The 12,118-nt window shown below is 48.2% G+C and overlaps 1 protein-coding gene across 1 annotated transcript; it reads right to left on the bottom strand.

The window, feature by feature from the left end:
- Positions 1 to 1,293: 1,293 nt before the first annotated feature.
- CH25H (cholesterol 25-hydroxylase) lies at positions 1,294 to 4,195 on the bottom strand. Its single transcript, XM_058698333.1, has one exon. The coding sequence runs from the start codon at positions 2,710 to 2,712 to the stop codon at positions 1,897 to 1,899; it is 816 nt and encodes a 271-aa protein (XP_058554316.1). The 5' UTR covers positions 2,713 to 4,195; the 3' UTR covers positions 1,294 to 1,896.
- Positions 4,196 to 12,118: the final 7,923 nt, after the last annotated feature.

The raw sequence follows: 12,118 nt of genomic DNA, 5'->3' as shown, positions 1-12,118 counted from the left end.
GACTTCACTAGGATTATTATCATTAGGCTCTCAAACTATCTGAAAACCTGCTCATCCTCTCCGCTCCCCTACTTCACCTTCCAATGCATTAAAACATCAGTTTAGGGAAAGTGTTTCTAAACCCAAATAACTTCTGTGGGTACAAGTTTCCCCAAGATGCAACATTCCCTTATACGGTGAGGCGACACGAGACGTTTAAAAAATCCTCTGAGTGAGCTGTGATACACTGTCCTGATCTAAGATGCGCAGGCAGTTCGGGGGCGACCCCACTTTCATATATCAATATAATCTTTGAGACCCGGCATGGACCTTCTGCTGCGGACAGAGGAGGTGGTAGCTTTGGTGAAGAAACCAAAAGAGCGCACGTATTGGGAGTGGGGTGGAAATCAGCAGAGCATCCGGGCATTCTGATTACATCTTGCCAAAGACTGGGAGAGCCTGAACCTACTTCTCAGGAGGTCTCATCCGGCAGGCTATGGATACCGGGTCTTGAGAAGAACGTTTCACTTTTAAAGGAGACAGCTTGGCTCATACATAATGAGCCTAGAACTACATACAAAGTTGCCACTCTTTAGACCTTTCTGTCTAAATTGCCTTGGTGTTTTATTTTACCCTATTTAACTCTGTTCCAAAGATAACATGAAACCAATTCGGGTACGGGATGGGTAACAGGTGTGTGGCCAGTAACAGGGACATTTACTGTCACTGTGATCTCACGGTAATCTGTGAGAACATCTGGAACGCCATCTCCCTTTACAGTTGAGGAACCAGGGACCTGGGGCCAAATTTCCCTTTTTCTCTCTTTGAGAAAGGGATATGCAATCTGCATGCAGGTCTTTACTTAAGGAAAGGGAGTATGCAAAAATCCCCAATTTCAGACGCTATGTGTGTGATGGCCATTTACACCAGATGGCTTCCTGAAGAGGAGGGCTTCTCAGAATCTCTTTCTGTATCTTTGCACCCTTCTAATGCACACACCTCACTCACTAGTTTTGCAAAGCAAGGCACACCCGCCCAGCACCACTCTCCTCCAAATAATCAAATGGTCGAACAGTGTTAATCTCTCTAAAACTTTAGAAGGTAATTCTTTGATTTGCTTCTTATGTGGAAATCAGCTGAAAAACTGAAAAGCATCCAGAACAATAGTGCCCCCCCCCACGCTGTGAAGTTACTAGAGCAAAACAGACTAACTGACCCCTTCTCCCCACTGTCTCTCCGACAATCCCCCCAAAATACCCTCCACCGGATTCCTCTCGTTCTATGGCTGATGCAGACTCTGAAGGACACCTCCTGCCCCAGCCCCCTCTTCCAATTTTAGTATTTATCAGTCAAAATGCCAGAAAAACAGCATCCAGTACTTGTTTGATTTAGGTGGGTTTTTTTTTCACTTTTAAAGCACAAATAACATTTCATTCAATATAAATATACAGTTATATGAAAAAATTGGGGAAAGTACAATAACTGTGATCACTGCCCAGCAGGAATATGTTTCATTCTTCACATTTTCCATAAAAATATGTTCTTTTAGCCTATTTCTGTGACACTTTGAAAAATAAGAAAGTCCTTGTCCTACAAACAAACGTTTTAGAGATGATTTAAATACACCAGTGACAGACATATATCATATATACATATCCAGGAATCAACGCTACTTTAGTGAGCTAGAATTAGACTCCGAGTACAATCCTCAACACGCAAAAACGATATAAATTACTTGGTCAGGCTGTGAAAATACATCAGATTTTACCCACAAATCTCCATCAGGTAATAAATTACTTACAAAAACAGAACAACACAAAGGCTCGGGTGTGTCTGTCCTGATTCGAAGGCGATGCGCCCAGCAGTCCCGGGTGCGAGGGGCACCCACCCCGCCGCGCCCGCCGGGGGGCGCGCGCCTCACTTGGCGTGCGGGGACCGGAAGGTCCCCAGCAGCTTGTCCCAGTGCGTGAAGTAGGGGGCGAAGTTGCAGTTGAACTGCGAGTGGTGCAGGTCGTGGTGCTCCACGCCGCCGTAGCAGCCGAAGGGCACGAGTCTGTGCGTGGACCAGGGGAAGTCGTAGCCCGAGTGGTCCTCCACCGACAGCCAGATGTTGAGCACGTGGAAAACCAGCACGGTGAGCGGGTGGCACTCGAGCAGCGTGACGTTCAGCAGGTGGAAGAAGCCCAGGGAAAACAGCTCCCAGACGCTCATGTACTGCGTGGCCAGCGCGAACGACGCCGCGTTCTGGTGGTGCACCTTGTGGAACGTGCGGTACAGCCAGGGCACCCGGTGGTGCAGCACGTGCCACGCGAAGAACTCGGCGTCGAAGAGCAGCAGGCAGCAGCCGACGTGGCGCGCCAGCTGCAGCAGCTCGGGGGCTTCGGGGGGCACGCGGGCCGGGCCGCGGGCCCAGTCCAGCAGCGTCACGGGGAACACGAACACGGCGTGCTGGTAGAGGGTCTGCGCCAGGCAGGGCAGCAGCTGCCGCGCCGACGGCGCGAAGTCCGGGTGGATCTTGTAGCGCCGCAGCGCGGGCACCCAGGGGCACAGCGCGTCCAGCAGCACGAAGGGCAGGCAGCAGCCCAGGTAGGTGCAGATGGAGAAGACGGCCGGGAAGAAGGGCGACTGCAGGAGCGCCTCCCGGGCCCGCAGGCCGTCCCAGAGCGGCTGCAGGAACAGCGGGCCGGGGCTACACAGGACGCGGAGCTCGTCGGACGCGTTGCGGCCGCTCATGGCGAGGCCGTGCCCGGCAGCTGCGACGGCTCGCGCCGCCCGCCGCCTTTTCACGGCGGCCGCGGCCCCGCCCCCGGTGACATCAGCCGCCCTCGCGCCCGCCCTCGCGCCCGCTCTCCCCGCCGCGCCGGGCCCTCCGCAGAAAGAGCTGCGCCGAGCCGCGCTTTAGCGGCCCGGACGCGCGTCTCCCGCCGCTCGGCCCCCTTACGTGCGCCGTGCGCAGTGCTCCTGAATAACTTTTCGCATGCGTGCACGTTTATGTTCCGATTTCTTTTTTCAACTGACCAACAATTTACACACCGTACCACTTAATTCCTCCGTGTCGTCGTGACCCCCGGACGAGATAAGGACTATTTCCGTCACCACGATAAAGAGCGCCTTTGCAATCAGTGCAGAATTATCTGCATTTTTTTAAACGCATACATAGAATTGCGTCTGCGTGCTTTCATCAAGAGGCGAAGTATCATTGTATCTTTAAAAAGAAAAAAAAAAAACGTTTTAAAGCGACGTAGCTTCTGTATGTCGAGTCCTTTCCGTCTGCACGCCTCCCGTCGGTCTAACGCGCCGCGAAGCAGCAGAGTAACCTGTCGCTGGGAACCGCGGAGTCCCCGGGCGCGCGCAGCGGCCACCAGCGCAAGAAGTCAGGGCGCCCTGAGGGCGGGACCAGAACCTCCCCGGTCCCAGAGTCTCCGAGAGAGGGGCTCTCCCCCACGCTGGCCGCAAGCTCCCGACCCCACTGCGCGCGGACTCCCGGCGGCGGATAGTTTCTCCGCGGCGCGCGCGGGGCTCAGACCCGCGACCCGGACGGGGAGGCGCGGCGACAGCGCAGGGGACGCGGCTGTTAGATTTCCATTTTTAAAAAGAGGGATGGTGGGGGGTTGGGGTGTTAACCTCCAGGGCGTGCCCAGATCTGGCTAAAAAGCCGCTAGGTGTCGCCGCGGGATGGAGGTGGGAAAGCAGCGAACCACCCGCGTTGCTGACCCTTGCGCGCACCTGACCCCGCGGGAGGCTGTGGGGGCAGCGGATGAGGCCGCACCTGCCCTGTCCTCTCGGCAGTCTCCGCGCCTCCAACCCGCCGCTCGACCTCAACCCGCGCTCCGCGGACCGGCCCGGGCGCCCAGAGGCCGGCCCCACCCCCGCGGCTGTCGGCGGGCCACCGGGTGGGCAGGCCGGGGACGGAGCGGGAGGGGGTCGGCACTCGGAGAGCTCTGGGGCCACCCCGGGACCTGCGTAGGAGACGCCTTGCCCGGGGTGGCCGGCGCGCGACACAAGAGACCCCTAGAGGACAGAAGTTCGGGACCAACACTTTGAAGGCGGGACCACTCCTAACTAATGCTAGCTTTGCCTCTTCTAGGGTCCATGAGGTTGGAACCGGCTCTTCCCTCCCCAAGTTTTACATTTTTTTTCTTTTTCTTTTTCTTTTTCTTTCTTTCTCTTTCTTTCCTTTCTTTCCTTTCCTTTCTTTCTTTCCTTTCCTTTCTTTCCTTTCGTTTCTTTCTTTCCTTTCTTTCTTTCCTTCCCTCTTTCCTTTCTTTCTTTCCTTTCTTTCTTTCCTTTCCTTTCTTTTCTTTCTTTCCTTTCCTTTCCTTCTTTCTTTCCTTTCTTTCTTTCTTTTCTTTCTCTTTCTCTTTCTCTCTCTCTTTCTTTCTCTCTCTCTTCCTTCCTTCCTTTCTTTCTTTCTTTTTCTTTCTTTCTTTCTTTCTTTCTTTCTTTCTTCCTTCCTTCCTTCCTTCCTTCCTTCCTTCCTTCCTTCCTTCCTTCCTTCCTTTCTCTCATTCATTTACTTACTTGGAGAGAAAGAAAAAATCACAAACAGTGTGAATCCACGGGAAAACAGGAAAAATCCACACCACCAGTGTAGAGCCCCATGCGGGACTCAAACTCACAAAGTGGGAGATCCTGACCGTAGCAGAATCAAGAGTCAGACACTTAACCCACTGAGCCACCCCAGAGCCCCCAAAGCTTTGCATTTTCTTTTTTTTTTTCCAATATATGAAATTTATTGTCAAATTGGTTTCCATACAACACCCAGTGCTCATCCCAAAAGGTGCCCTCCTCAATGCCCATCACCCACCCTCCCCATCAACCCTGTTTGTTCTCAGTTTTTAAGAGTCTCTTATGCTTTGGCTCTCTTCTACTCTAACCTCTTTTTTTTTTTCCTTCCCCTCCCCCATGGGTTTCTGTTAAGTTTCTCAGGATCCACATAAGAGTGAAACCATATGGTATCTGTCTTTCTCTGTATGGCTTATTTCACTTAGCATCATGCTCTCCAGTTCCATCCACGTTGCTACAAAGGGCCATATTTCATTCTTTCTCATTGCCATGTAGTATTCCATTGTGTATATAAACCACAATTTCTTTATCCATTCACCAGTTGATGGACATTTAGGCTCTTTCCATAATTTGGCTATTGTTGAGAGTGCTGCTATAAACATTAAAGCTTTGCATTTTCTTATCCACACCCTCCACCCATCCCTATCCACCTCACTCCCCACCCCCGCCCCGCCAAAGGAAAATAATAGTAGCCATCTCATGAGGTTATTTGAAGCATTAAAATGGGGAAACAACCATAATATAACATCTGCCAGACATTAGCTAAGTGTTTCACTTGAAGTGACTTCATCCAGTCCTTAGAAGGGCTGGGCTCCCCATGCCGCCAGGAAGAATCATGCTACAACCATCCCAGCCTTACAGAAGCAAAAGCAAGAGTGCCCGCCACACCGCGAACAAAGTAAGACACTTGATATTTTAAATTTGTACGCCACACTTCACCTGAAGAGGAACTGAGGAAGTTTACAATTAAATTCACAAAAAACCACATAAAGAGAAATGAGAGACAGAAAGCCACATATTAGGAGGAACCAGCACAACAGAAACACAGATAAATATATCGACCTAGAAATACAGCAATATGTAGGATGTGTACATACATACATGATACAGAATAAGCCAATTCGTAATATATATGTTAATATCTAATCACGTATAGGATATTATGCACACACTCTATAATGAGCTAATTCATAATCCACAACCTCCGAAGTGGTGTATGTCCCTGCACTGTCACAGACGGAACACATATTCCCTAGACGGCCCATTCTCTGCGGCATCCAGCCATACTGCGTGCAGCTTTTATTTTTTTTAACGTTTACTTATTTTTGAGAGAGAGCGCAAGTGGGGAAGGGCCAGAAAGGAGAGAAAATGCAGCTTTTATTTTCTTTTAACGTTTACTTATTTTTGAGAGACAGCGCTAGTGGGGAAGGGCCAGAAAGAAGGAGAGAAGAGATCCGAAGCAGGCTCCACACAGTGAGCAGAGCCGGACATGGGACTCGAACTCAGGAACCATGAGATCATGACCTGAGCCGCAATCAGGGGTGTGCCACTCAACCCACTGAGCCACTCAGGGGCCCTGCAGCCTTTTTTCTTTAAAACTTCTATGTGCCACAAGAATATCATGATATTCTGCTTGTGTGTTGATGAGACAAAGGTTCAGAAACAGCTCTGAGCTTCATGATCGCCAGTGCACAACGAAAGAGGCAGATTTTCTAATTGCTTGGAGAGGTAGATGGTATCAGAGATGGGTACCTTGCAGGCCCCCGGCCCCCTGCTGGGGAGTTCCTTGCACATTAACAACCTGTGGGTTCTATCCAGGCTTCTCTTCAAACTTCCCCTCCTCCAATGCTATTTCTAATTCACCTTGAGGGCAACTCAGGGACTTCCTTCTTTCCCATTCCTGGTGGACGTGGCCTGCCCTTGAACTTTGTATGGCTCAAGCAGCACCTGGGGGGGTGGGGGGGGGGAGAGGAAGGGCTTGATCTCCTTCTCTCTTGGACCCCTCAGTGCTCCAAAGGTACCATCAGGGCTCACTCTCTCAGACTTATGAACGAATTGTGTTCAGAGGTAAAGTATCACTCAGATTTGCCTTCGAAAGAAATTAAGTCAACCTTCAAATTTCCATCCAGAACATGCTGTCCTCTGCTTGTGATTTTGGCTATCATGCTTGGATGCTTTGGGTGCTCTCGTGGATTTTTTTGAAGTGGGTGGCATTGACAGATTTGGACTTAGCTATTTTAAATTGGATTTAGCTATTAGATTGCCGTCAGGACTGCCTCCTTTGAGCCCCAGGACCAACCAGCCCATTCTTTGCCTTCTTTGGTTTTTCTGTCCTCTATTACTAAACCTGTTAGAATAGTCTCCAAGGGCTGGTTGCGTAAAGCCCTGTGCAGCAAGACCCAGAGGCCGCGGCTTCCCCCTGCTTGGCCCAGACTCTCCCCTTCTTGCTCACAGCACTTTGAAAAATAGCCACTATCTTGTCTGCCTTTCCGGCCCATCAGCTGCCCAGGACAGAAGTTTTTGTCCCATATACAAATGCAACCATCTCAGGAAAAGGAGTCAGTTAAAATCTCATCACTGTTCAATGTCATATGGAGGGTGCTGGAAAAAAGTTAGCACATTATGGGCGACCAAAACCAGCATCACTTACTGGACCCAAATAGAATCAAACACTAATTAGTTTGGACTAAAGCAGCATCATTTCTCACACTGGCAAATGTGTGCCTTTGAACACTTCATTTGCACAAAATACACTGAACGGCTTGCTAGGTGAATAGATCTTTTTAGGGCACAGATTCTATCTTTTAGGATTTTTTCCCACAATGCCAAGCATTGTACCTTACACATAGTGTTCAAGATGTATTTGTGGATTCAGTGCTCGTTTTTAAAGCTCTAAATAAAGGCTTAAAAAACAGAATTTTTTTTTTTTCTAGAGCGCTGGTTGGTGTGGTTTAGGGTAACCTATGTACTGAGAGAGGTTTAACTGATTTCTGGCAGTATTAGGACTTTGGCCATACTATTTCTTGCGCTTCTCCAGTTGATTTTGAGTTCCTGTATATCATTTTTATGTTGGCAACATCTTTCTGACAGCGTTAGAGGATAGGATTCCTTTCTTCTCCAGCTACCCCAGAGATCAGATCACTTTCACCAGACTGCAACAATCAAGTCTGTGCATATTTAATCACAGTCTCGAAGTTATTCAGCACCAAGAGACTTTGGATACTGCCCCCACTCTCCACAAATACAACATGTAGTTGGCAAAATTTATTACCAATGACATCATCTTTTTCTATGTGACCTTTATGATTTTTTTCTTTCCCAAATTAGGGTAAGATGTTCTTTGCTCTAGCTAACCAAACCAAATATTGCCGAATATCAGAGATAAGAACTGTGTTACAACAGCCGTAACATGTAAGACTCATAGAGAGTAGAGTAATCCCAAAGATTAAAATGTAATTTACTCGTTGTAAAAATGAAGGCTTGGGGCACCTGGGTGGCTCATTCCGTTAAGCATCTGACTTCAGCTCAGGTCATGATCTCATGGTTCATGGTTCGAGCCCCCACATCGGGCTCTGTGCGGATGGCTCGGAACCTAGAGCCTGCTTTGGATTCTGTGTCTCCCTCTCTCTCTGCCCTTCCCCAATGCATGCTGTTTATCTCTCAAAAAATGAGTAAACATTTAAAAAAATTCTTAAATGAAGGCTTCTTCTCAGAAAAGTCAGGACTACTTAGAGTTGAATAGAAAGTCACAGCCAGGGGCACCTGGGTGGCTCAGTTGGTTAAGCGTCCGATTTCATTTTATGTCATGATCTCACGGTTTGTGGGTTCGAGCCCCGTGTCGGGCTCTGTGATGACAGCTCAGAGCCTGGAGCCTGCTTCGAATTCTGTGTCTCCCTCTCTCTCTGCCCCTCCCCGACTCATGCTGTCTCTGTCTTTCAAAAATGCATGAACATTAGAAAAAAAAATTTTAATAAAAAAATTTTAAAAAAGAAAGTCCTAGGCAAAGTGAGAGCAGAACCGTGAGTCAGTTTCAAGGTCGTCCTACAGAAGGACTTTGGTGTTGGGGCCGCATTTATAGCGAAGTTTACAAAAACTGCAGAGAACATTACTTACCCACCCCAAAACAGTAGACGATGCTGCTGAAGAATATGGGAGATGTTAGATCCCCCAAGAGACTCCCTGACACCCTATTTCACACCGAGGCTGCTGCATATTTAGTTTTAAACACTTTATGTTTTGTTTTTATCCATCCACATAAGTGTGTGCTTCTACTGAGATTTTCAGAATGCTCATCAACCCCTTTAAATACATAAAGCATAGGGGTGCCTGGGTGGCTCAGTCAGTTAAGCGTCCGACTTCAGTTCAGGTCATGATCTCACAGCTCATGAGTTCGAGCCCCACATCAGGCTCTATGCTGACAACTCAGAGTGTGGAGCCTGTTTCAAATTCTATTTCTCCCTCTGCCTGCCCCTCCTCTGCTCACGCTCTCTCATAAATGAATAAATATTAAAAAATAAAATATGTTAAGCATATAAAATCATCTCCATGAAAAGTCGTAAGAATTAAGCCCTGTGAGGGGCGCCTGGGTGACTCAGTCGGTTAAGCGGCCGACTTCGGCTCAGGTCATGATCTCGCGGTCCGTGAGTTCGAGCCCCACGTCGGGCTCTGTGCTGACAGCTCAGAGCCTGGAGCCTGTTTCAGATTCTGTGTTTCCCTCTCTCTGACCCTCCCCCGTTCATGCTCTGTCTCTCTCTGTCTCAAAAATAAATAAATGTTAAAAAAAAATTTTTTAAATAAATAAGTAAATAAACATTAAAAAAAAGAATTAAGCCCTGTGAGAAGGTTTTAAAAATTGGAAGGCATGATGTCAAATGCAAAGTATTTTTCAGTGCTACTAAAACAAATTGGCAGAAAGAGTGCTAGTTGCTTAGTTTGGAACTGAACTCGAAATCTGTACCTAGCACGATATGATACTCAATAAATACCCTTGAATGAATTAGTGACATGCTTTTTCAAAATCAGAATAATTATTGGGGCCCCTGGGTGGCTCAATCGGTTAAGCGTCCGACTCTTGGTTTCAGTTCAGGTCATGATCTCGTGGTTTCATGAGTCTAAGGCCCACATCGGGCTCTGCGCTGACAGTGTGGGGCCTGCTTGGGATTCTTTCTCCCTCTCTCTCTGCCCCTGCCCCATTCATGCTGTCTTTGTCACTCTCAAAATTATAAATCAATAAATCAGAATAATTATAATAATTATTGTCACCTAATGTTGCCTTTCAGGGAGGTCACAGTTTGAAAATATCTCCCTCTCTTAAAAACAAAATGAAAAAGGTTACAAATACAGTATATTTTAAATGTTCACATTTAACACATGAACATCTGTAATACAAACACAAAATAACCGTCATTATTTGGAGATAATGTCAATAGTCTAAATTGTGGTCCTTCATAAACGTGAGGTCTAGGTTAAAGCCTTCCCCACCTCCTCTTCCACATCTGAAGTCTGACCACTCTTTTACCCATTGGGCAAAATTTTATCTTCGGGTCGCATTGGGGCACAGCTATTCTTTGACAACATTTTTCAGTTATTATGAATTAGGCAAGAATTGATCATAATCCTGGATGGAAATGACCCGAGATATGGTTGATCTCACCAGTCCTCAAATTACCAACTGGCCCATGAATCAAAATTCTCTGCCTTTCCCAGGGGAAGAGACAGGAGAGAACGCTTGCTTATGGAACGAAAAGGTTTGGAAGCAAAGCCAAGAGTGCCCTCTTGTGGCGAATGAAAAAAATGACTTTGTTCTCCATTGTAGCTTCATTTGGTGGTGGCTTTCCCCGGGGTGACCACAGCATCGTCGAGTTCCAAGCTGGCAGAATATTAACTAGTCTTCTTGCCCTAGAGATCTGTGGACATCCTTGTGTCCTTCTCAAAAGAATATATTTGTCAAACCGACTTGAAAAGGAGAGTCAGAACTCCTACCATCTTGTTACAGGACGTCTTGAGACACAAGCTCGTACCTTGCACTGCACTCAGCCAAAGATAAAGCAAGACTGTTTTGTGCAACAGTAGAATAAAACAATGATGAAACATTAATCCAGCCAGGGCTATAAGGACACAAAGGGCCTAGGCACCAGTGTCAGGAACAAGAGGCCAGTAACAAAGGCAAATGTGCAAGGTGACAGGACTGTGTCAGGAACAGCTAGGCATCTCCACCTCTGGACTGTCCCACACACCCAAGAAAAGTCCCACAGAGAAAAGTCTGGAAAGAGGGGAAGAGAAACACATGCCAGTAAGAGGTGGACTCTGTGGAATGCACCAACCCCCCTTTCCCCACCTCGTCCCCCTAACCCCCCCCACCCCCCCACCCCTCCCCACCCCCGCTCATCTGTATCACCTGGTGTGTGAAAGCCTTGCTCATCTCAAGGGACTCTACTGGAACCCCCAGGGCAGAGCCAGGTCACCTATGGCACTGAAGCCATTCCTGCTCCAGTAAGCTCTCTCCCACTGGAAAACAACAAACAAAACACTTATTCACTGTCCCTTTCTTTCCAGCCCTACCCAAGAATCTTGGTTGGCCACACCAGTTTGCCTTGGTCAAAGGACAGAGAAGGGGTTTACAACGGACATAAAGCCAGCCAGCCAGCAGAGTGGTATCCTCCTGTGCATGTATAGCCTTTGCACCCAGTACAATCTCTTTTCTTTTCTGTTTTAAAGTGCACTTATTTTGAGAGAGAGAGAGAGAGAGAGAGAGAGAGAGAGAGAGAGAGAGAGCGCTAGCATGGGGGAGTGGCAGAAAGAGAGAATCCCAAGCAGGCACGGGGCTTGAACGCACGAACCATGAGATCACAGCCTGAGCCGAAGCTGGACGTCTGGTACCCCAAATCTGACTCTTTTCTGTGGGTGCCATGGGAAAACACAGATTCCACTCCAGTCCTCCGACCCTCTCAGACGTTACTTGTGCATCTAAATTCATTTGACTGACTGGCAAAGTATCGTTTTTCACACAATAAATCCACGTGGATTTATTGACTCACCATATTCCAGGGTTTGTGTTTGATTCTGGATACATAGAAACAAGTAAGACAGATCTGCCCTCAAGCTCACAGAGTAGTGGGAGAACTCGCCTTAGGACCCCCCCCCCCTGACAAATCTATGTTTTAGGGACCCTATAGCATGACTCGTCTCTGCTGGCTTCAGCTGCTTCATTTGCTCGAGGAGGGCGCTGGATGGACAGTCCTTGAACCCCTTGAACCCCTGGTCCCACTGCAGCCGGCGCCCAGGTCTCTCCTTAGTTTCCATTCAGTTTCACTCAGTGAACCCTGTGAGATCAGGTTGACAGCCAGCGTTTCCAAACTATGCCCCACCCTCCCTTAGGTTTGAGACCGCTCCCTCCTCACCACGGTGAGGGATCAAAGGTTGAAGGGCAGGGTCAGTGAAGCTTACTCAGAGGAAGGAGGAGGGGAGAAGATGAGGAAGAAAAGCGTCAGTCCCTCCAGAAGAGAAAGGGAAGTACAGGACGGCCATTAAGTAAAGGAGAAAACACACATATACACACACAATCCCTCAGGCC

This window comes from Neofelis nebulosa, chromosome 13 (genome assembly GCF_028018385.1).
Source record: "Neofelis nebulosa isolate mNeoNeb1 chromosome 13, mNeoNeb1.pri, whole genome shotgun sequence".
Lineage (NCBI taxonomy): Eukaryota > Metazoa > Chordata > Mammalia > Carnivora > Felidae > Neofelis > Neofelis nebulosa.
Note: the sequence above shows the minus strand (reverse complement) of the source record. Positions and strands in the feature narration are given on the sequence as shown.